Source organism: Hyperolius riggenbachi, chromosome 5 (genome assembly GCF_040937935.1).
Source record: "Hyperolius riggenbachi isolate aHypRig1 chromosome 5, aHypRig1.pri, whole genome shotgun sequence".
Taxonomy (NCBI): Eukaryota; Metazoa; Chordata; class Amphibia; order Anura; family Hyperoliidae; genus Hyperolius; species Hyperolius riggenbachi.
Genome location: NC_090650.1, coordinates 313,747,386 through 313,773,864, shown reverse-complemented (window position 1 = coordinate 313,773,864; position 26,479 = coordinate 313,747,386). Strand labels below are relative to the sequence as shown.

Genomic DNA, 26,479 nt, shown 5'->3' with positions numbered 1-26,479 from the left:
TTTTCCCAAGACACCTGCAGGCTGACTGAATGAGAAAAAAAAAAATCAGTAAGCAGGCTTAAAGAGGTACTTCAGCCTAGAAAAAACATACTTTCATTAAGTTACATCAGTTATGTTAATTTAAATATATAGGTACTGTAATCTCTTACCCACCCTGTTTTAAAAAAACAGGCAAATGTTTGATTTCATTAGGGCAGCCATCTTTTTGGTTGAAAGGAGGTGACGGAGCATGAGACACAGTTCCAAATGTCCTGTGTCCTGATCACCCCTCCCAGTTGCTAGGCAACGAGAACAACATAGGAAACCCCATCATGCTTTGCACAGCATCAGGGGAAAAAATGCCCTGGCAGTTTTCTTTGATGGGGCAGAGCTTAAATTAGGCTTAAAGGAATACTATCAATACCCAAGTGTTCTAATATGACAATGTACAAATAATGTCTAAGTAGCTGTGTAAACATTTTCCTACTTTTCATGTTAAATATCAGAGGCAAAATCTGTAATTTATTGAGGGTAGGATTTAGCTATTGGGACAAATCAATTGCAGAAGGGGTGTCTGCTTCAATGCACAGCCAGAGTTGCATATCAGACTACAGAAAGCAAATATCAAACATATCAAACTCTGAAAGCAAAAACAGTATGAAAAGCTGTGACAATTCGTTACATTTCCTCTGCTCTCTTCAGACACTTTAGTCATAAACACAGGACACAGGAGCTGCAGCTGTTGGGAGCTCTCTTCTCTGTCACACACAGAGTTACACATAGAGTTAACTGATCAAGTGTGAGGGGAATTTCCCCTCTCCTCATGGCTCAGTCTGCCATCAGTTTTGGCGGCAGTAAAGTTTGAAAGTATTTTGATAACAGTAAACACAAAAGTTGCTATTAAAATGTATACACCAGTACTTAGCAGCACTTCCCAAACAATTCCTGTGTCAATTGAAAAAAATATGTGAAATCGATAGTATTCCTTTAAAGTGAACCAGAGACGAAGCACCCTTGTGTATTTTACCATAGAAATCAGTGGGAACATTAGAGAAAACATTTACCATGCTCTCTGTTCCATCCTCACTGCTAAAAGTGTCTGTTATCTAGCTGAGATAAGAATCCCGGACTGAGCATTGATTCTGGCTTTGCTATAATGACTCAGCTATAATGATTCCTGAGCAAAGCCAGCAGGGGGCAGGCTTGGACTTGAAGACAGCAAAGAACACAGTCTCAGCTATAATTATTCTGTAGCAAAGCCAGACCGACTGCTTAGTCGGGATTCTTATCTTAGAGGTGATAACAGGCAAATTAAACAGAGAACAATGTAACAAAGAGCAGATTAGGTGTTTACTGTCATGTTCCCACTGATTTATAAGGTAAAATACATGAGGTTGCTTCATCTCTGGTTCTCTTTAAGTAAGAAAAACAAATTTCTGATACTGTGAAACTGTTAAAGAAATACCAAGCCTTTTCAGTGCTGCTGAGTAGATATTTAGTTTGGAGGTTCACTTTAAAGAGAACCCAAGGTGGAGTTCTAAGAACGATATCCGCACACAGAGGCTGGGTCTGCCTATACAGCCCAGCCTCTGTTGCTATGTAGTGTCCCCCCATGCCCCCCTGCACTCAGCTATGCCCCCATAAATCACAGCCGCGCTGTCGACACGCAGCGGGCTGTGTTTACCTATGTAGTGTCACTCTCGACGCTCCCCTGCCTTCTGCATAGCTCTGGTCCCCGCCCGCATCCCTTCCCTCCAATCAGCGGGGAGGGAAGGGATGCGGGCGGGGACCAGAGCTATGCAGAAGGCAGGGGAGCGTCGAGAGTGACACTACATAGGTAAGGAGGAGGCGGGGGGAGCGGCAAGTGACACTACATAGGTAAACACAGCCCGCTGCGACACGCTGCGTGTCGACAGCGCAGCTGTGATTTATGGGGGCACAGCAGAGCACAGGGGGGGCCTCTGGGGACACTGCATAGCAACAGAGGCTGGGCTGTATAGGCAGACCCAGCCTCTGTCTGCGGATATCATTCTCAGATCCCCACCTCGGGTTCTCTTTAAAGTGTACCAAAGCTCAAAAATAAAAAGACTTTAGACATACCTGAGGCTTCCTCCAGCCCCATCCGTTTGGATCACTCCCACGCCGCCATCCTCCGATGCAGCTTCGGTACCGGGTCCCCACACTTCCGTCAGTTGGCTCCAGTCTAAGGTAAGAGAATTGTGCTGTTTGTGTACCTCACCAGCAGCCGCTGGAGAGATACATAGGGCGCATACTTCTCCTGCTTAGACTGGCCACAATGACGGAAGTGCGGGGACCCAGTTCCTGAAGCTGAGGGCAGCGGAGGACAGCGGCTTGGGAGCAATCCAGGCGGATGGGGATGGAGGAAGCCCTAGGTATGTATAAAATATTTTTATTTTTTCAGCTCTGAGTCCCTTTAATAAGGGAAAGCTGGCCTGGATTTATTAAAAAAACAAAAAAACAAAAACAAAGCCTCCTATTAGGTGGCAGTGACTTGCAGAACTTACCTGGTTCTTATCAGTCCACAGCAAGAGTTTCTGTACATTAGCAATGTAGAAATCACAGCCACATGCACTAACAGCATATTTATTTGCAAATGCATTCATGCTGTACTTGATCTTTCAAAGAAAACCCGAAAAAGTTAGATATACACCTAAGGAGAGGGACCTTATAGAGCCTTCCTGGTCTTCTCTCTGTGCCCTCAGTCCAGGGCTGTGCAAGCTGTTAAAGTAATTCAACCAACTGGTGGACTACGCCTTTGAGTGTCCTCAGAAGGCTTCACAAGTACTCGAGTCCCCCGACACTGCAGAAGATGGGCAGCTCTGTACTGTGTATGCACGAGCGTGTGTTCACGCATGCACAGCATGGAGCTGCCCGTCTTTGGATGCACGTTGGGACAGAATTTCAATGGGGACAGCGGTGGACCAAGGGCACGGAATGAGGATTGGGAAAGCGCTATAAGACCTAGAGCTTTTCCTCTCCATAGGCGAGTATCTAACTTTTTTTTTTTTTTTTAAGTTGTTTAACATTTGCTTTAAAAAACGGGTTTCAACATGGGTTAGGCTAGGGGTAGGGAACCTAGGACTCGGGACTCTTGATGGCTACATTTGGCGCACAGACAAATCAGTAGGGGTTGATTCACTAAGCTACACTGCTCAAGCAGCGCAGCTCAGTGTGGCAGCGCAAGTAACATTTTTAAAGAAGGCACGCTACTGCTGTAACATGTGCTACTAACTTACTTGCGCTTCCCCCAAAACGTACAGGTGCTCCAATTGTCCCACTCTGAACCCTGTAAGGTCCAGTGACTTTGTAGAATGAGATCCTTGCACTTTGATTGGCCCAATAGGTTCCCTTTAACTTGACAGGGTGCTTGCAACTTTCCTGCGCATGCGCACTGTCCCAGTTTGAAACATATTGTATGGCTCTCACAGAAATACATTTTAAAATATGTGGCATTTATGGCTCTCTCAGCCAAAAAGGTTCCTGACCCCTGGGTTAGGCAGACATTTGCCTAAGGCAGGTATGCTAAGGTATGACACCCCCTCCCCAACCAATTAGATGTTTTTTTTCTTGCTCAGGCCTAACCCACCTGGCTTTTTGTGCAGGCTCAGGCCCCACCCTCACTAACTGAATACTTCATTGCTTGTGCAGGACCCATCCAACCTTTCCTGCCTGTGCCCACCCAAGACAGATATGCTGAGGTACACAACCCAACCATCACACCTTTATTGTTTGCTCAAGCCCTACCCATCTGACATTTATTGCTAAGCCTCACCCACGACTCTAACTGTTAACTTCATTGTTTGCTCAGGACCCACCCTTTCCTGTGTGGGGTCCTCAAGGCAGATATGCTGAGGTATGTCCCCAACCATGACACCTTTATTACTTGCTCAGGTCCCATTCACCTACCCATCAGATCTTAATTGTTTGCTCAGGACCCCAAGTTTATTTTTTACAGCTTGTTCAGCCCACAGCGCACACGTATTTCAAATAACCTGACCCTGACTGAAGTCAAGTGAGACCCCTCCCACCACTTTAGTGTCCCATACGTAATATTACATGTCCACACATTCACCAGGCCTTCTGACAGTGCCACTTATATTACAGAGTGGATGGTGCCAAACACCACCTGTCAATTCCAGCCTCTCAATGTCGTCACCATACCAATAGCAGGGAATTAGACTGGAAGGGAAGGGGGTGGTGTCAGTGCACATTTCCATTGTGCAACTGTTCCCAGCCACAGCAGCACTGATTCAATGGCAAACCTCACCGCTGCACCCAAGGCCAGAACCTCTGAAGCCTCTGCCTGGCCCTCCTTGTACCTAACTGCTTCCTAATATGACCCAGTCATAGGTGAAAAGACCTGCCACCTTATGGTGTTTTTTTGTGGTCTTTGAAGATAAGCAAGAATCTACCACCATAAGATGCCTGAATAAAATCCGAAAATAATGTATTTATTAGCAGGAATTTAATTCTAACCATTACCTACTAATACATGTAAATTATCCATATATATGCACATGTATACATCATTATCGCTGGTGGATCTGCGCTGTGTGTCATTCCTGGAAGCACTGAAAGTAAAACCCAAATCTACAGCCAGTTAACAGATTTTTGTAATTCAATAAGCCTCTTCATTACAAACGCTCCGCTCTCCAAAGGGAATTTCTCTGGCAAACAAAAGCAGCTCTATTTTTAGCTGATTATAGATCTGGAGTTGTTTGTCTTCTAATCAAAAAATCAATTAGGTTGCTTATTTTTTTCGCCAGTTTTGTGAAAAATAAAGAAACCATAGTAAACGAAGGCTGCACAACTTGCACAGTGTGAGCCAGAACATGCCTTTTTTTTGTTCAATACTTCTCTGCTTTCCTCTATCTTCTCTTTTAACTCAAGCAGGTATAGAACATTGCTAATAAAGCAGCTCCAGTTAGACTAGGAGAGTAGTCAGTACACCTCGACTTCTTGCTTAACACATTGCCTCATAAGTATTCTCACCTTATCTTTGTATTACCCTCTTAGTTCATAGGCAGGCATATTCAGCATAAGTAATCAGTAGTTAAGTTTAGTTTGATTTAAACATTTGTTACCTTGTTTTGGAGGCTTTGTACGTGCCAGATCATAAAAGTATAGTATTATTTTAAGGTGATAAACTTATGGTAAAACTTTATCAATCAAGGACATAAAATGTTATATACAACACTGATACAAAAATATGCATATAGGGCTGGTGCACACCAAAAACCGCAAGCAGATCCGCAAAACGCTAGCAGATTTTTAAAGGCTTTTTTTTATTTTTATGAGGCGTTTTGCTAGCGTTTTGCGGATTGCTGCTGCGGTTTTCAGTATAGTAGATTTCATATATTGTTACAGTAAAGCTGTTACTGAACAGCTTCTGTAACAAAACCGCCTGGCAAACCGCTCTGAAGTGCCGTTTTTCAGAGCGGTTTGCGTTTTTCCTATACTTAACATTGAGGCAGAAACGCATCCACAATCCAAAAAATGCCTCACCCAGGCATTTTTCGTTTCTGCAAAACGCCTCCCGCTCTGGTGTGCACCACCCCATTGAGATACATTGACCAAGCAGATCCGCAAGCAGATCTGAAAACGCCCAAAAAGCCGCTCGGTGTGCACCAGCCCTTAGGGCTGGTTCTCACTAGAGTGGATGCAAAACAAACATTAAGTGCATCAGCTGGGTGGATGCGTTCCGTCTGTTTTGCATCCGCTAGCAATTTCCCCCCTCCGCTCCGCATCCGCCTGTCCGCTTTGATCACATGCCCTGCGTAGATTACATCCGCATCGCTGTTCACCTGTTCCATCGTTGCTCGGTCCCTCTGTATTCAGTCTGGAGGCCAGCCAGAGGCTGCATTAGGCCAATTCTCCCTAGCAACAGGGAGGATGTTCATTGGTCCACCAGGAACCAATGTGAATTCTCCCGGTACTGATGATTTTCATTGGTCATTTGCAGCCCAATGGAGATCCTCATGCTTATGCCGGCCACCGAGCTGTGTACAAGGGACTGTATTACGGCATGGCGGTGATCGAAACGGGTGAAGCGGATGTGGCAACTAACCTAGTGAGAACAGACTGTGTCCGTTTTCATAGGCTTTCATTGCATACATTTTCCCATCCGAGCCGGGAAAATGTGCCAAGTTCGGACTCTGCGTTCTGCTTAGCGTTCCAGTGACATGACAATTATTATTATTTAGTATTTATATAGCGCCGACATCTTCCACAGCGCTGTACAGAGTATATTGTCTTGTCACTTAACTGTCCCTTAGAGGGGCTCACAATCTAATCCCTACCATAGTCATTTGTCCATGTATGTATTGTGTAGTGTATGTATTGTAGTCTAGGGCCAATTTAGGGGGAAGCCAATGAACTTGGCTGTATGCTTTTGGGATATAGGAGGGAACTGGAGTGTCTGTAGGAAACCCACACAGACATGGGGAAAACATAAAAACTTGCAGAGTTTGACCTGGCTGGGCTTTGAACTGGGGACCCAGCGCTGCAAGGCGAAAGTGCTAAACGCTATGCCACCGAGCTGCCTAAACCAAATCATCTTTAACTGTGACATTTGCCTGGGAGAAGTGGTGCATTTTCTGACATATATGCAAGGGTTCCAGTATTTTGGGCCATGACTATATATTACAATTAAATTGCTAAGGAGCAGAGGTTTACTATAAATTTTATGGTTATCTTAGCTTATTAGTTTCCTATGCCAGTTACCCAAGTTGAAGAAACAATCCAATCCACATCAATTAAAATTCTGCCCTGTGCTCAATTATGCCCTTTAAATCTGTGTAAAATGTACTGCATATTGTACGCAAACACCGCACTCCTCCCCACCCAATGTAGCAATACCAGCATAAGACACCCTTGGAAGTGAATACTTTGAATATTCATAAACTTGACTTCAATTCTTTGAGGTTAAAAGGTTTTGAATTAGGCACAGATTTTCTTTGCAAATTGCACATTCAGAAGCATCTACATTATGGGATAATTTTTGTTCAACCAGTCACATCATGTAAATAGTGAGTTGAAAAAATCTGCATCTCTGACTCAAATGAGCTCTCTTACATTTTATACTTCCTCGTTCTTCTTTGGCCAAGACAGATGGTTAACGCCAAAGGGCACTTTCCACACTGCATTATCCATAGTCGCACACAATTCATCATAAACTTAGCCTGCACCACATGTACATATGGAGTGTTCTATTTTTATGTTTACTGTATCATAGACACATTTAGATTCAGTAGGCCTGGATTGCAGTAAGTCTTCAGAATTGGAAGAACGAACACATAAAATGCCTGCCATGCAATAACTGATCTAATCTGGGATGTGTAGTTTAGAAAATATCCTTATAGGAGCCTCTGGTTCCTTTTACAATGCCAACTCTTTAATTGTGCACCTGTAGTGAAAAGCTGCCTATGGGAAAAAAAAGTGTACAAATAGTATCAATCCTACTTAGAACATGTCTATATTCCATTTTTCATTGCATGGGTTAATAACCTAGTGCTATAAAAATGACTCTCTCCATAGTCAGATTAAAAAGGACCTAAACTCTTCCACAGGAAAGAAGGAAAACACAGAGAAACCCACCCTGTTTGCATTTAGAGATAACAGCCTATCTAATTTTCCCTCATCTTGCTTATAATGAGCCACAGTAATTTGAGCGGTCAACTCTGTCTGAACTGTGCAGAGGTTTGTGCCATACAGACAGGCTATATGTAAACACAAAAAAAGCAGAGAGAATAAGGCCTCGATTCATGAAGACATCAATTTCGTTAATTCGGTAATCATTCGTTAGTGATGCATTAAAACAGAAGAAAGTGCAATTCATGAAAATGAAAGTGGACGTGGTTTAGCGTTACATTTATGATTAGTTATCTCCTTCACTGCTCTGTCGTTATTCCTGTCAGATCATTGCTGACAGAGAAGATGGAGCCATTTGAAGTGGTTATGTATCAGCTGAGAGTGATTCAAAGGCGCAGAAGGGCAAGAAAAAAGTCTCGAACCATATCAATTTGCAAGAGAATAGATGTATTTGCTATACCAGGACATCTGCATTTCTCTTGAATTATCTTGTAGGAGAACACAGGCAGTGCCAAGGTTAACTAATTTGCTAGCTGCTCTACATTTTTTCAGAAAAGGCTTCTATCAAGCCGCAGCTGGCGAAATTGTGGGATTGTCCCAAGCCACTTCCAGAATCCTGGTCTAGGCGTTAAGCCCTATTCAGAAGGTTGCTACGTAGTGTTCAAAGGACTGCCTTTTACCCACAATTCCATGGAAATCTTATGGCCTTGTGTTAAATTACCACTGTAAAATGGAAATATCGACACATTACCGAATGGTTACCGAATTGTTATCGATATTTTATCAAATTTAGACCGAATGCAGAAAAACCTTGAGGAATACAACTAGAAATCGATAAACTTCGAATTCGGTAATTTAACAAACTGGAAAAAGTTATCTCAAAGACAATGATGAATCGAGGCCTAAGTGCCTCTGTGGTGCAATACCTTGAATTTAGTTTGCAAATTGCAAAAGAAAAGCATGTACAAGATAACAAAATTTGCAAGCATATCTCACATGCTCAATGTTCCACTCCTCGGACATCGACCGTGGCCAGCGGGGGACATCAACAAGGGTACGTGGAGTAGGTCTGAAATCCAGGAAAGCTCTGTGTGTCAGGTGAGCATGACGATGCGTTTCGACACACCAGTGTGTCTTTGTCAAGTCAGGATCCTGGACACACTGGTGTGTTGAAGGTGTTGTCATTATCACCCAGCACACTGAGCTTGCCTGGACTCCAGACCTACCACGTACGTACATAAGCGTTCAGTGGCTGTGACAAACACCACACAGCAAAGAGAAAAGAAGCTCAACAGGTCATCATTACTCTGTATGGGAGCTGAATGAATAGAAAGAGCAACATTCTGCTACCATAGAGCAGTCACCAACAGAACAAACCACTTGTATTTGGTTACAGTGGAGTGCTCAGAGGGCAAAATGATATATGCACTGAGGTTTATAAGTGCACATATTCCTTTAAAAAAATAAAATTGTCATCTCAACCACCACCGTTTAGTTTTTAATTTATTTCAACAACAAATTACATTTAATTTATTATTTTTATTGAAAAGAAAAACCCACTTCATACTCATCTCACCTATAATTTTTGTGCAGCTCAACTACTTTGTCTTCTAGTTCCTTTGTCTGGTTTGGTGCAAAGCGGAATTCACTGACATATTCGCTGCCATATTCATCAGGGTCATAGTCACCTAACTCCGACTGTACCGTGTAGGATCCCAGGAGAGCGAGTGTAACAAAGGAACAAGGGAGACGCCCGGATACAATGTCATCTCGCAGCTGCAGACAGAGATAATACCTGTGGAGAGAGGAAATGCGGATCAGGCAGATGAGAAGAATACGCACAATAAACTACTGTTTGCAAAACATCAATACACCGAGGAACCTGTTTATAAAGCTACGTTAAAAAGGCAAACTGTCATTTCCTATTTGTTATACAGAAAGTTGCCTGCATTCAATTTATAAAGACGTGAAGAGTCACATTGGTGCTAAATGACATTCCTTCGCAAGAATAGTTTTGTCACTTAAAACGTGAAGCACACTAGACTAGTCTATGGGGCTGCAAAGGAGCTTGCGATTGGCAGCACTGGCTAGCCACTGCCACACAGAGTCACCCTTGACCTTCAAACAGTGATGTTTTTTAGGAGAGGTGGGGTTTTCTACATTGGTCAAAGTGGTCACGTGACATTGCAAATGTTATGTTTTTCAATTAAGCCAATGGAGCATCTACGGCAGGAAGAAGAGTACTGCAGTAAGACTAAACACTGCAAGAAGATATTAGGCTAGAATAAATAGGCTAATGCTTTGTCTTACACTGGGCTGTGATAGGCAGCGAAGTAGGGGGAGCTCTATAACAACAATCTATTGCTGTAAGTGAGATTTTCAATCAATTTGATAATGAGAACTCATTTATTTTGATAAATATAAGGTCACACATCTTGGATAGGGATGGTCGCTGCTATTCCGGCTGGAATTTGGTGATTCCGGTTCCGAAGCGACGGAACGGAATTGCTATAGCCGTTTTTCGGAATTCCGCTGAACAAAACTGATTTCCGCAGAATTTTACGGAATTCAAATTTTTTACCCCCCTAACTGATTTCTGCCTAAAAAGAAGTCTTTCTACTCAGTAGACTCCTCTCCTTCCTCCTCACTCCTTCCTCCCTCACTCTCTCCTCCCGGCAGGAGGAGAGTCTCGTCTTCCAGGGAATTGTAGAATTTCAAAAGCCAGCTTACATACCTTGGCTGGGAATTGAACCCAGGTCTTGGCTGGGAATTGAACCCAGGTCTGAGTGTGTGGTAGGTAGCTCACTTCACCACTATACCACCACCACTACATGCTGAAGCCAGCCTAGCATGTACCACTGATATATCCAAGAGAAAAAAGAGATTGCTTATGGATTTGTAGGATTTTAAAAGGGTGGCTGGATAGTGTAACGGTTAAGGGCTCTGCCTCTGACACAGGAGACCTGGGTTCGAATCTCGGCTCTGCTTGTTCAGTAAGCCAGCACCTATTCAGTAGGAGGCCTTGGGCAAGACTCCCTAACACTGCTACTGCCTATAGAGCGCGTCCTAGTGGCTGCAGCTCTGGCGCTTTGAGTCCGCCAGGGGAAAAGCACGATATAAATGTTCTGTGTTTGTTTGTTTGTTTAAAAGCCAACTCATATATATTGGCCAGGCCCAGGATTTGAACCCAGGCCTACCGCGTGGTAGGCTGCTATCCTAACCATTATACCACAAACACAACACACTACAATTCTGCATGCTGCATGCTGAAGCCAGCCTAGCATGTACCATTATGACATATCCAAGAGAAAAATGAGCTCTCACTCTCTCTAGGACTAGATGCCATTGAACTGAATTTTCAACTTAAAACCATCAACAGATACCGGCAGAATTTCACAGGGAATTTCGGAATTCCGCCAGATTGAAAAAGCAATTCCGTTCCGACCAAACGGAATGGAATGACCAATTTCCGCCTAAAATTGCGGAAAATACAATTCCGCGGAAAGCGGTGACCATCCCTACTAGAGAGAGAGATGAATCTACATGGCTATCTGCGGTACTATTCGGACAAATGTTGAACACAAAAGGCAAGGCCATGTCTGGGTGGGCTTGAACCACCAACCTTGCAGTTAACAGCCAAACGCACTAACCAATTGTGCCACAGAGACTGTGTACCACAAAGACTGTGCATATAGTTGCTGTTGAGATGATTTGGGAGGTTGAACTTAATAGACGCATGCCTTTTTTCAACCTAGATAACAATGTAACCTGCTGAAAGCGAAAAAAACTATTTTGGGTCACCCCAAATTCACACAATGGGCCCAATCCAACTCTTCTCTTAAGTTTTCTCCTATGAGATCATTTTTCATCTGTATTTAAAGCAAATCTGAAGTGAATTTAAAATATAAAAACAGAAACTTTTCCATGGAGAGGTAAGGCTCTGGGGTCCTATAGAGCAGTGTTCCACAACCCTGTCCTCAAGGCCCACCAACAGTGCATGTTTTGTGGAAATCCACAGAGGTAGGTAATGAGCTCTGCTGAGACACTAATTACCTCACCTGTGCATGTTTGTGGTTTTCTGCAAAACATGCACTGTTGGTGGGCCTTCAGGACAGGGTTGGGGAACTCTGCTATAGAGCCTTACTGTTCCTCTCACGGTCCCCTCGTTCAACGCTGTCACCACCATTCAAAGCTGCTGCCATGGGAGGCTTCAGAATGTCTTGGGAGCCCCAGTGCTCTCAAAGACAGGCGGCTCCATACTTTGCATGTGCGAAAACGCCCACTTACGCATGCGCAGTACAGAATGGCCTGTCTTCAGGAGCGCTTGGGCTCCCAAACCCTCACAGAGCAGTACTCCACCAACGGTCTATAGGACCCAGAGCCTTCCCTCTTTATAGGCAAGTATCTGTTTTTTTTACCAAGAGAAGGATAGCAGGACTCAGTGGGATGGATAAAAGCTGGTATACTTTATTGGAAAAATGCACACACTAAGACATGAACAACCACCGGATCGAACTGACGCGTGTCGGGCTCAAAGTCCACCCTTACTCATAGTTACCAAAAAAGTACCAACAAGTAGGTGAAAAGTACTCTCAAAAATTATTTTCTTGCTTGCTGGTTGGTTAAAATGCATTTTTAATAAGATGTGAAAATATCACCTAGGAGCAAACGTAGGTGAAAACGTGAATTGGATTGGGCCCAATTTGTTGTTGGTTCTGCTCCTACCATTTCAATCTTTTTTCCCCCCTTCCAACGTTATCAGCTGCACAACTGTAAACACTCTCTCAGCCCAGCTGGCTGACACGTGTATTTGAATGAGTCGAGAGATCCTCAGAGCAGCTACTTGCTTTATAGGCAGTAGTGTTAGCATTAAACACAATATTATGTCTTAAAAGAGGTTTCCTATTGGCTGACAGAACAGGTTAAACTGAGCAAAGGATAAAGAATTTCCATTGCAATGTGGAGTGGCATTTTTTCCACTTTTAAAATGCAACATGCTTAATAACCAGAGGATGGTCGATCCCTTACTTTGCTTATTTCACAATAATAAACAAATGGAGGAAAAAGAACTTTCCCTGATTTCTAAATGGGAACACTTGTGCCTACTAGCAGCTAAAAAAGCAGTCATGAAAAAATGGCTTGATCCAGTCCCGCCATTATTGAGTGAAGTAAAAATACTTCTTAACCATTTATTACATCTAGAACGTCTATCAATGGAACGAATGAAACCCAAAACAATACCAACATTTTTTAAAACATGGCAGCCTTTTATTGAAAAGACATATGATAGAGTTCAAATGTTACAACTGATGATGTTTTTCGAAAATACTGAGTGGTATTTAAAGAGCAAAATTGGGGGTTACCTGGGCCTATTGGAAATATGATGATTCAAATATATAAATGTTCTACTTGAGGGACTTATACAGGGGGGAGGGGAGTGGGGAGGGGATGAATGGAGAACCATAGTAGTTTGTAGTTTTGGTTTGTGTTTTGTTTCTAACTAAAAAGATGTTTTATTGCCAAAAACAGTGGACATTGGTTCGAGAGAAAGACAATTTGATATAAATATTAAAGAAACAAAAACGCCAGAGAATTTGGACTTTAAGCATTAACATTCTATGATCTAAATTTAAAGGCACTGGCAATACAATATTTTAAACATCTTAATTAGAGTTAATGCAAACCTGTTAAAAGTGATATAGAAAAGGTATTGATGAATAAATGTATGAAAATTTGGAAAAGCTAAAGAAATATTATATGGTATGCACAATACTAATAAAAATATTTGAAGAAAAAAAATACAACATGCTGTAGAGGAGAAGTGACCACACACATAAATTTAAAGTTTTTAGCAGATGCTAATGTACTGTAGATAAGTCTATAAGCAGCTACTGTTCCCTGAAGAACTCTTTTTCTATAATTAGTATAGCTATTCTGTGTGATCCTTGTCAAAATTATTTAATGCGCTATACACTGTGAAACACAGCTGTTTGTGCGATTGGTAAGATGCACTGTCTTTCCCAGGAGAGGAAGTTAGGATGTGTGCTCCTAATCCATTGATAGGTTTGATGCACTGATTGTGTTTGCATGTCTGCACTATGCATGTTACAGGGCCAGAGTTAGGACACCTATGTTTACCTGGGTACTTCTGCGCAGTATAGGTGACTAAGCATAAGAATGCATTCTTCTGTGAACTAAAACCCTGGCTTTTAATTTAGCTGTAGGGATAACAGTTGTGCCTGGATGAGTAAATCTGTGAATGCATTTGTTTGAACATTTGCATGTGAGTGTGCGAAGGGTTAATTGATTTTTTCTGTTTCTAGCCACACCCCCTTCAGCACCTCCCTTTCCCTAATAATTTATTTAATGTCCTAACTAGAGGCGATGTGCCTGGATATATGTATGTTTATTCTTATCATTGACCCCTGTGGCTAGGGTCCAATTCGGTGCACTCCCCCTTCCCCTGTATGTTTGTCAGCATGCAGACAGCTTATGCTGGTGTATGCGCATGGTGCACATGGACACATAATGTTAGCTCCCTTGTGCGATTGGTAAGATGCACTGTCTTTCCCAGGAGAGGAAGTTAGGATGTGTGCTCCTAATCCATTGATAGGTTTGATGCAATGATTGTGTTTGCATGTCTGCACTATGCATGTTACAGGGCCAGAGTTAGGACACCTATGTTTACCTGGGTACTTCTGCGCAGTATAGGTGACTAAGCATAAGAATGCATTCTTCTGTGAACTAAAACCCTGGCTTTTAATTTAGCTGTAGGGATAACAGTTGTGCCTGGATGAGTAAATCTGTGAATGCATTTGTTTGAACATTTGCATGTGAGTGTGCGAAGGGTTAATTGATTTTTTCTGTTTCTAGCCACACCCCCTTTAGCACCTCCCTTTCCCTAATAATTTATTTAATGTCCTAACTAGAGGCGATGTGCCTGGATATATGTATGTTTATTCTTATCATTGACCCCTGTGGCTAGGGTCCAATTCGGTGCACTCCCCCTTCCCCTGTATGTTTGTCAGCATGCAGACAGCTTATGCTGGTGTATGCGCATGGTGCACATGGACACATAATGTTAGCTCCCTTGTGCGATTGGTAAGATGCACTGTCTTTCCCAGGAGAGGAAGTTAGGATGTGTGCTCCTAATCCATTGATAGGTTTGATGCAATGATTGTGTTTGCATGTCTGCACTATGCATGTTACAGGGCCAGAGTTAGGACACCTATGTTTACCTGGGTACTTCTGCGCAGTATAGGTGACTAAGCATAAGAATGCATTCTTCTGTGAACTAAAACCCTGGCTTTTAATTTAGCTGTAGGGATAACAGTTGTGCCTGGATGAGTAAATCTGTGAATGCATTTGTTTGAACATTTGCATGTGAGTGTGCGAAGGGTTAATTGATTTTTTTTGTTTCTAACTAAAAAGATGTTTTATTGCCAAAAACAGTGGACATTGGTTCGAGAGAAAGACAATTTGATATAAATATTAAAGAAACAAAAACGCCAGAGAATTTGGACTTGAAGCATTAAAGAGACTCCGTAACAAAAATTGCATCCTGTTTTTTATCATCCTACATGTTCCAAAAGCTATTCTAATGTGTTCTGGCTAACTGCAGCACTTTCTACTATGACAGTCTCTGTAATAAATCAATGTATCTTTCCCCTGTCAGACTTGTCGGCCTGTGTCTGGAAGGCTGCCAAGTTCTTCAGTGTTGTGGTTCTGCTATGAACTCACCCTTTCTGGCCCCTCTATGCACACTGCCTGTGTGTTATTTAGATAAGAGAGAAGAGAGAAGCTGCTCTAATCAGCTGGATAAATCGTCCTCTGAGCTGGCTGGGCTTTCACATACTGAGGAATTACAAACAAGGGCAAAGCTGTTTGCAGGAAGAAAAGAGCAGCCTGAAACTTCAGTGCATGGGGGAAAGAAACACACAAATGATCTCTTGAGATTCAAAAGGAATGCTGTATACAGCCTGCTTATGTATGGATGTATTTTCTATGTGTGGACATACTGTACATCAACCTACTTCCTGTTTTGGTGGCCATTTTGTTTGTTTACAAACAAACTTTTTAAAACTGTTTTTAACCACTTTTAATGCGGCGAGGAGCGGCGAAATTGTGACAGAGGGTAATAGGAGATGTCCCCTAACGCACTGGTATGTTTACTTTTGAGCGATTTTAACAATACAGATTCTCTTTAACATTCTATGATCTAAATTTAAAGGCACTGGCAATACAATATTTTAAACATCTTAATTAGAGTTAATGCAAACCTGTTAAAAGTGATATAGAAAAGGTATTGATGAATAAATGTATGAAAATTTGGAAAAGCTAAAGAAATATTATATGGTATGCACAATACTAATAAAAATATTTGAAGAATTCTCGTTGTAACCTATCCCATATTATCTGTGTTATATTTGTCAGTATGTCTGCACAGTATGAATATCTGTATATCACTCTGTAACCTATGGAAACACTATAAGATTGTTATACTCACTCTTGTTACTGTATAAACTCCAATAAAAATTTAATTACGAAAAAAAAAAATATTTGAAGAAAAAAAATACAACATGCTGTAGAGGAGAAGTGACACACATAAATTTTAAGTTTTTAGCAGATGCTAATGTACTGTAGATAAGTCTATAAGCAGCTACTGTTCCCTGAAGAACTCTTTTTCTATAATTAGTATAGCTATTCTGTGTGATCCTTGTCAAAATTATTTAATGCGCTATACACTGTGAAACACAGCTGTTTATTTTTAACACCCATGAGGTAAACAGGCGCAGAATAATAGGATTAGATGTCAGCCCTACTGTAATAAGGGCTATTATTTTTATTTAATACTATGGTACAGAAAAGGTGCTATATTTAATCCATAGCAACCAATCAGCAGTCCGGAGCAGACTTCGATACTTAGAGAATGTGAGGATCAGTTGCTGTGGGTTACCTTGGCTGCTCTGTCTGCATTATTTTATAAATAAAAACTATCTAGAGCTGTTTAACTACGGTAATCCATTGCAACAACTAAAACACTGACATACAATACTCCAAATTAAATACATTTCCCAAATAAATAACAATTCTGGGAATATTTAGTCTCTGGGCCAGGCTGAGCTCTGTGAACCAGTTGTCAATCACACAGATATATAGATTTATGCACAGATATACAGTGCTGTGAAAAACTATTTGCCCCCTTCCTGATTTCTTATTCTTTTGCATGTTTGTCACACTTAAATGTTTCTGCTCATCAAAAACCGTTAACTATTAGTCAAATATAACCTAATTGAACACAAAATGCAGTTTTAAATGATGGTTTTTATTATTTAGTGAGAAAAAAAACCTCCAAATCTACATGGCCCTGTGTGAAAAAGTGATTGCCCCCCTTGTTAAAAAATAACTTAAAGGTGGTTTATTACACCTGAGTTCAATTTCTGTAGTCACCCCCAGGCCTGATTACTGACACACCTGTTTCAATCAAGAAATCAACTCAAGCTGAAGCGATCTTGGGTGCTGCAGCAGGACAATGACCCAAAACACACCAGCAAATTCACCTCTGAATGGCTTAAGAAAAACAAAATGAAGACTTTGGAGAGGCCTAGTCAAAGTCCTGACCTGAATCCTATTGAGATGTTGTGGCATGACCTTAAAAAGGCGGTTCATGCTAGAAAACACTCAAATAAAGCTGAATTACAACAATTCTGCAAAGATGAGTGGGCCAAAATTCCTCCAGAGCGCTGTAAAAGACTCGTTGCAAGTTATCGCAAATGCTTGATTGCAGTTATTGCTGCTAAGGGTGGCCCAACCAGTTATTAGGTTCAGGGGGCAATTTCTTTTTCACACAGGGCCATGTAGGTTTTGAGGTTTTTTTTCTCACTAAATAAAAAACATCATTTAAAACTGCGTTTTGTGTTCAATTATGTTATCTTTGACTAATAGTTAACGGTTTTTGATGAGCAGAAACATTTAAGTGTGACAAACATGCAAAATAATAAGAAATCAGGAAGGGGGCAAATAGTTTTTCACACCACTGTATGTGTCCAGATAAACACAGCCTCTGAATCTAAAAGCTCATAGGTGAGTATGGCACAGAAAGCCTCCCTCTCTATCCACCCCCATACAGATATTTAGCTTTAGATTTTATTCTGTATAGTGTTTTTCTGGTCACGGTAACAGAATAATAATGGTTTCCATCTGGTCAAGCGGAAACAGAATAACCCATTACTTTTACAATTGTTTTCATTATACACTGAAATGTCGATCCAAAGATCACTCAGTCTTGCCAGGCAAGCAAAGAGGCACCCTGCCTCCTGTCCCCATGGTTTTTCTTTGTCTGACGTTACAAGGTTTTGTCACACTTTTGAGTGGGGTGGGATTGGTTGTATGTAAAGGGACACTGGTTCTGCCTAGGACTTTGTATCTAGGCAGTTTGTAAGTGACAATGCTGAAGAGTAAACCTCGGTTTAATATTAAGTAGTTTGAGAGTTATGGTCATTTATTTCGGGATCTGTCTTGAAGTTGTGTATTGATGATTAAACCTGTGATAAAATACCACAACCTTTTGTTTCCACTAATTAAGCGTAATGTGTATTTATTTAATGAAATAAAGTTGGATAAAACTCCGACATAACATACATTTGCTTTTGTACGCAAGTAATATTGTCTGTTTATAAATTACACATTCCCAAAGTACAGTTTATCTGGTCTGAAAGCTGCCATTGCATTTTATTTCATAGCTGTTGTATCTGCATATTAAAATCTATCTAGTGATCACTTCTCAACTGCACACATACTAGAAGCAGTGAGAGCTCAGTTTCAGCATGCTCCTGGCTGTATACTAAATGTATCTGGCAAAGGTAAGTAAACAAAAGATAATGTTATAACCTTTTCGGTTGTGGCCAGAAGCTGTCTACTGAAGCAAGGAGCTTTCCACTGAAGAACAAAGTGCTGAGTTTAACTGTTTGAATGCTGTTCTGCTATTTTTTTGTGATAGTAGATTTTATTCTCTAAATAATAATATTTTAGAACAAAGAAGAAATGCTGAGTTTCATATCACTTTAAGTTTGTATTCCCTCTTAACCACTTAAGGACCACTGGCTTAAACCCCCCTAGTAACCATGCCATTTTTTTTACAAATTAGGCCACTGCAGCTTTAAGGGCTTGCTGCAGGGTTGTACAACTCCGCACACAAGTGATTCTCCCCTCCCCCCCCTCCTTTTCTGCCTACCAACAGAGCTTTCTGTTGGTGGGCTGTGATCGTTCCCCCAATGTTTATTTTTTTTTTTTACAAATATTTGTTTATTTTTACAATACATTTCTCAGTTTTTTACATTCTTTTTTTAACCCCTGGGGCTGCCGCTGCGTTCACTCAAATTGGCGTTATGTGGTCGGCAAGGCGTTAAAGAGGGATTGTCAGACACAAAATCAAATTCCATTTACCTACTGCTCTGTGTTTATTATGCAGTCTGCAACCTTATCCGGCATTGCAAGCACTCCAATATATTCAGAAATGTTTTTGCTGTAATAAATCTCATCTAAGTCTGCCTGAAGTTGGAAAAAGGCTGGAAACAGGAATAGATGCCCTTTCATAGTATTTGGTTGCCTGCAGATGCAAAGGCAGAAACCAGCAGGACCTACGAGCTGTCTTTCTAACAACAAGGGCCCTTTTTGCCTCTTGAAATTTAGGAAACAGGTAAAATTAATTGCAAAGTAATTATCGCTAAACCACTTAACTGATATGTTTTAGCTACGGCTGCTGTAACGGTAATGTTAAACTTCAAAGTCAATTAATAGTTCTAGTGAGGTGGCATTTACTAAATCTTAAAGAAATGTTACTTATTTCTGTCACTGCTAAAGCTGTTCAAAAGAGATGTAATGAGCCTGCAGTGCACTTAGTGTACTTTGAAGACCCAGAGTGAGTAAATTGTCACTCAAAATCAAAGTAGCTTATTTTGTCTGTAACCCACTGCTATCATACTGTACACATATTAAGATAACTTATTGCAACTTAGTAACTTTAAAGGAATACTGTAGGGGGTCAGGGAAAAATTAGTTGAACTTACCCAGGGCTTCTAATGGTCCGCCGCAGACATCCTGTGCCTGCACAGTCACTCACCAATGCTCTGGCCCTTCCTCCGGTTCACTTCTGGAATTTCAGACTCAAAAAGTCTGAAAACCACTGTGCCTGCATTTCCATGTCCTCGCTCCCGCTGACTTCCCCAGGAGTGTATTGCTCAGTCCCAGTATGGTCTGTGCCTGCGTAGTACGCTCTTAGTGACATCAGCGGGAGCGAGGACACAGCAAAGCAGGCGCAGTGGTTTTCAGACTTTAAAGTCTGAAATTCCAAAAGTGAACCGGAGGCGGGGCCGGAGCATCGGTTAGTGGCTGCGCAGGCACAGGATGTCTGCGGGGGACCATTAGAAGCTCCAGGTAAGTTCAACTCATTTTCCCCCAACCCCCCTACAGTATTCCTTTAAATGGGAGTAACTTTAAACAGCAAGTAGGCAGTACATAGCAGGAACCCAATCAAGTTATTAAAAATACTACAGTTTTATCAGTACAAATGCCAAATACTTGTTTTGTTTTAATACTCTAATTCCCAAAAAACTAAACAAGCCTCGCCCACAGCTTTTTAGAGTACCTTGGCATTTTCAGACAGTAGCAAGGGCTTATGGGAGCTCAGTCTGGGCAGGAGGAGGGGAAGGTGTTACTAGTCATTGATTTCAGAGGCAGAGGGGAGGAGGAGAGGGAACTGAATTTACACACAGGCAAGCTGATCGCATCTCCAGCCCTTAGCCTGTGACAATGTGACAAACAGAACATGGCTGTCCTCATTGTATCACATGTCTGCACTATGCATGTTACAGGGCCAGAGTTAGAACACCTATGTTTACCTGGGTACTTCTGCGCAGTATAGGTGACTAAGCATAAGAATGCATTCTTCTGTGAACTAAAACCCTGGCTTTTAATTTAGCTGTAGGGATAACAGTTGTGCCTGGATGAGTGAATCTGTGAATGCAATTGTGTGAACATTTGCATGTGAGTGTGCGAAGGGTTAATAGATTTTTGCTGTTTTCTAGCCACACCCCCTTCAGCACCTCCCTTTCCCTAATAATTTATTTAATGTCCTAACTAGAGGCGATGTGCCTGGATATATGTATGTTCATTGTATCACAGAAAGAAATAATCACAAACTTTTGAAACTTTTGCAGCTATATATGCTGTGTAACTAATCTTTATATAATAAATATTATATCTAAACTTTATATAAGATATATAGACAAGTTACTTGTTATAGTTCGTTTTTATCTCGGATCCGCTTTAAGTTTTCTCCCGAGAAATAACTTTTTGTCTACTCCTTAAAATAACTTCAGCACTTAGCAATTGAAAAAGTACCAAAAGGTAGGTGAAAAAGTGCTATTGGAATTATTTTGCGTATGTTTATTGCTTGTTGGGGGATTAAAAGGGGTTTTATTGACTAACTTAGGAGAAAAAGTTAATTGCATATGAGCCCCTTCTTACATAAAATTGTATTGTAAAAAATACAATAAAAAATAGATCATAAGAAACTGACAAGTGTTAATGTCAGTTAGACATAAGCCCCCCCCTCCCCCCCCCACACTCCCCCCCCCCCCCCACTCCCCCCCCCCCCCCACACACACACATTTTTAGTCTATAAAGAATTCAAAAAGCCGCCGCCCATCAATGAGTCCGCAATGGATCATGCTGATGAATGCTTATCTACCGGTCCTTGTTCCAGTCCCTGCGTCTCCCCAACAGCTTCTGAACTGGCCACTAGTATTCCAAGCTCACTGTGTTGTGACCGCAGCGAGCCTCGTGCTCTACAGTGGCCAGCTCATAAGTTGCCGGGGTGACCCGTGGATGGAAGATGGTGAGAGGACAGGTAGATATGCATTCTGCAGTATGCTCTGCATATGCCCCCCCCCTCTCTTGTTATATCCCCTGCGGATAAGCCAACTTGCCCACTTTACTGCCAAAATATATGTGTCAAATTGTTGGCTGATTCGCAGTGATATATGCCAAGTCATTTTTGGTCTTGGCAAGGATAGAATAACTTTATTGCTTCAAACAGGCAGATTATCATATCTCTGGCCAGATAGTTCACTGTTCTGATTTGCTATTAAACTGCAGGATATTGCAGGGCATGTGCACATCACAATATCCCAGGAAAAAGTCTGACAATTGAAAACACGCCTAATGATTGCTATCCGCAGCATAAATGCTTCTTTGATATATTTAAGTGAATCTGAAAAAAAAAAAAAATACTAAACACTTATGTAAGTTTTGTTTAAATAAATGCTCAGAAAGCTTCCCGATCCCCCTTAAACACCGCTGCAGAGACCCTCCTCTTTGTGGCTGCTCTCCCCATGCAAGACTGCAGTCACAGCACACAGGTGCCAGTACGGTTCACTAGCAAAAGGCCATTAGCACCACATTTGACAATACAGAAGAATATTTCAAAAGAGACACTGCACAGGAATGGGTGTGGGGGGGGTGTCAGGCGTTATAAAGATCGGGGAAGTCTCAGGATCATCCAGAGGCTTCTCTATACTGAAGTAAGTATCCAGGTTTTTTTTCCCAGTTCAAGTACGCTTTCAGTAGGAGAGAGAGAGAGAGAGAGAGAGAGAGAGAGAGAGAGAGAGAGAGAGAGAGAGAGAGAGAGAGAGTACACAAAGGAATGCAGCACTTTTTTAAAGCCTCTGTACCTATCCAAAATAAGGGCCTGAGCTCGCTGGTGCATTGCTGATTGGATTTCAGTAACGCTGCTCCAAGTGCGATGTGCAGGGACATCACACTGATGGGCACACTGATGCGCTGAGCAGCAGTGTGTTGTCACTCAGCATTTTCAAACCGCTTTCCATGTAACACCCCAGTACACAAAACACAAAAATATTTTCAACTAGAAACATTAATATGCAGAACTATTTTGTCAGCCAAGATACATTTTTAGTCCAAAAAAATAATTATGCCCCAAAACGTAATTAGTCTTCCTTGCTCGGATTTTGTTCAATGAATCTATCATGTAAAGGCAAAGATGATTAATGAACTACAAACTAGCAAGAATAACTTCTAATGAACAAAGCAGAGGAGACATACATGATGATGACAGCAGTAAGGTCCCGTTCACACTTGCGTTTTGGCAAGTAAACGGACCGGATCCTGATCGGATCCTGACCTGATCCTGAACCGAACCGTACGGTTCCTATCCGGATCCAATCCGGATCCGGTCCGTTTGTATCAGGCATGCATCAGGCTGCCATCCGGATCCGTGGGCAAAAAATAGTTAAATATACATAAAAAAATGTTGGGGTCAGCAGAAGGTGCACCTGGTGCACATGTACAATCAGGTTCCTCCGCTGTAGGCCTCACCTCCACCTCCGACATTCTGCCAAACAGCTCCAGCACGTCTGTCACTGCTGCTCCACTCCAGACATGCTGGGCCCATGTGTCCCCATCCGAAATGGCCGCTTGCATACGCATAGGAAGTGGGGTAGAACTTCAGGTTTTTGTAGGCAGTGTGTTCTGTGCCTTCCGTTTCCCATTGGTTTTTGTGTTTCGGATGGTGCTGTCAGGCTCAGGTCAGGCTCCGGTCAGGATGCGTGGACCGGAGATCCGGACACAAAAAATAGCGCATGTTGGTAAAGAGTCCGGAGTCCGGATCCGGTCCGGCTTCGTACTGTACGGAACGTATGTATGTGAACGTCCGCATAGCCTTTGCATTGCTATGCGGAACGTACGTTCCGTTTGTACAGTATGCGGTCCGGATCAGATCCGGAAAATCCGGATAGCGAACGCTAATGTGAACCGGGCCTTATAGGGAGTACACTACACTGATATAACAGTTATAATGGTTTTATTTACAATTTCTAATAATAATAAAAAAACAACAACTGTGTGATGATTGATTATCAAGTATTTGAAGCTAAACTCCAAGTAAAAAGAACATGTGAAATTCCACTTCTACGACATACAAATTTGCAACAACTTGGAATTATTTGTATCTTACTGACCATCCTTAGTAATAAGTAGATCCTCAGATGACTTCCCCTCCCTGATAAATGGGTAAGAGTGGTCATTTTTACCCTTTACCCATTTATAACAAAAGAATACTAAAAATTATAATAAAAAACACAAAATATTTTATTATAAAATGATAATCACTGTATCTGTGGGTGTGTGTACTTCCATCATTTGAGGTTATTTTCCTGTGTATGTTTTTCTTTGTTCTTTTTTATAATAAAATGAATAAATAAAAATTGTGCCGCCCTCCCAATCCACGGGAAGAGAAAGCCACAAGGGCAGACTGGCTCGAGGTATCATCTTTCCTCTTGACTCAATTAGGGATGGTCAGTGAAATAAAAATGATTCAGAGTTGATGCAGGATTATGCACATTTTGTATGCAAATGTATACAGCCCGAAAATGGACCAAACAAATCTGATTGGTGTATTTTCAAGCTGCATACATTTACTTACAAAATGTACACCGTCCTGCATCAACTCAGGATTACTTGCATCTCATTGACCAACACTACTAGTGATCATAGCTGTGATTGGTCTTCAAAGTAAGGACAGAATCCAAGCCCTTTTAAATGCTAGTACTGCATTTGCCATACCTACTTACTGTGGTAAGATATTCCACAAACAATGCTGTATTATTGACGACCCTTACTGTGAGAAACTCCTCTCTAGATTGCTGGTAAAATCAACTTTCCGCCATTGCAAAAACTAATATAGCTCAGGTGATACTTTTATTTATTGCTTAGTGGAATTCTTGAAGTGTCACTTTGTATTGCATAGAATAAATCATGCTGGTCACAAGAAACCAGGAGAATTACAAATACTTCATAAACGATTCCTTTAAATACCTGGTTATGTCTTCTGAAAGCTGGGAAGGATCAGGTGGATAGAATTTTACATTGAAGGAAAACTGCCAAGATCCATCTGAAAAAAAAGAAAAGAGAACATGACCGGATACTTGTCTTTCATCTCATTCAACTTCGTATCCTGCCACCCAGGTTCCAACAAGTGATGTGCTCATTTCAGTGTCAGTTATAGGGGAGCAAGGAAGACAAAGGTGTCTGCAGAGAGTGGATTTCAGCAAGTATTAGCTCATTTGAGACTCAGCATGCTGCAAAACTACTTTCATCAAGACTGCAGCAGGAATATGCTGGAAGATGCAAGGTCATTATGCTGCACAGAGAAGCGGTAAAAGCCAGATCCGAGTGGAAATAAAAGTGATGGGTGAGAATGCTGCTGGGAAGGATGCAGAGTGTGAGGCATCCGGGCATAATTCAGCCAAAAATAAGGAAAGATGATATGACATAGTGTAATTATAAGTGTGCCAATGCAGATGGCGAGGACAAAAGAACAAAGCACTAATATGCCACTCCTCTCTTCGCCAACATACATCATTAAAAGACCACTATCGTGAAAATCGTAACATTTAAAGAAAACCTGTAATGAGAAAAACCTCCCCTGGGGGGTACTCACCTCGGGTGGGGGAAGCCTCCCGATGCTATTGAGGCTTCCCCGTCCTCCTCGGTCCCACGGCGGCAGAGATAAAGCTCCCCGAACAGCGGGGATGTAAATATTTACCTTCCCAGCTCCCGTGCAGGTCCAGTATTGGCTCTCCGCTTAGAGATAGGCGGAAATAGCCGATGGCTGTCGGCCCGCTCTACTGCGCAGGCGCAAGTCTCCTGCGCAGTAGAGCGGACCCGACGGAGATCGGCTATTTTCACCTATCTCTGTGCAGAGAGCCGCAACAGCGCACCCGCTGGAGCAAGGAAAGGTAAATAAGTCGGCGCTTATCAGGCTGTTTATGAGCCATAAATTACTTTTCTCCTATATTGCTGTCACTTACAGTAGGTAGTAGAAATCTGACAGACCAGACAGGTTTTGGACTAGCCCATCTCCTCATTGGGAAGTCTCAGGGTTTATTTTATTTCCAAAAGCACTCAGTGAATGGCAGTTGCTATGTCCAATCCAACTGCCAACAAGTGTGCAGCGAGCAGGGAGGCTGACCAGCATCTTTTTACAAATTTAATTTTGAGGGAGTGTCTTTATAAAGAAGAAAGGCAAAACTGAGAATCCACCATGAAGAGATGGACTAGTCCAAAACCTGTCTGTTCTGTCAGATTTCTACTACCTACTGTAAGTGACTGCAACATAGATGAAAAGCAATGTATGGCTTTCTCTGTAAGAAATGTACTTCTTATTTGTATGTGCAAGAAGTTTTAAATCAGGATGATACAATACCTTACTGCTACTACTTATTTGTATGTGTTTGCATGTATTTTAAATTGTAAGCTTTTCGTGATGGTGGTCCTTTAAGTTGCTTTGCTTGCTATAACTGAATTGCTGTTGTTTATCCCCTGCTTATTGCCTGAAGAAGTGGGCTGTGCCCGCGAAACGCGTTGCATCTTTGGGGGTATTTTCAATAAATGTGTATATCTATATATTTACAGTCCTTGGTGTCTGCTTTAACGGAGGCGAGTCCACCACTTCCTCCCAGCAATTTTTTAAAAATTTTATGTACTTTTATCCTTCTGGCGCCTCTGTTCACCTACCAATATATTTAGGGTTTAAAGGCTTGTGAGAGTATATCAGGCATGCATAAAAGGTAATATTTATTATAATGATAAAGTCAGGTATGTGATCAATAAAACATCAATTCCAATATGTCAGTGTATCTATACAATATGCAGTCTAAAGCACATTTTGTAGCTATGCAGCTACTTCTTCAGGGGCATAAAATTGCAAGAAGATGTTTATGGAGATGGAGGTAAATCATAGTATCAAAAGGACTAAGAATATCCACAAAACTAGGGGGTAAATGGGTCTGGGCCAGACACAATCCTGTGT

General features: G+C 41.7%; 1 protein-coding gene across 6 annotated transcripts in view; it reads right to left on the bottom strand.

The window, feature by feature from the left end:
• The window catches only part of EPB41L3 (erythrocyte membrane protein band 4.1 like 3), a 259,305-nt gene that overhangs the window by 84,940 nt on the left and 147,886 nt on the right, over positions 1-26,479 (bottom strand). For all 6 annotated transcript variants that reach the window (XM_068237211.1, XM_068237210.1, XM_068237206.1 and 3 more), the window contains exons 6-7: positions 24,484-24,559; positions 9,167-9,385 (exon numbers count right to left, since the gene is read on the bottom strand). In XM_068237211.1, the coding sequence (XP_068093312.1) occupies positions 9,167-9,385; positions 24,484-24,559 (295 nt within the window). The remainder of the gene's footprint in view (positions 1-9,166; positions 9,386-24,483; positions 24,560-26,479) is intronic.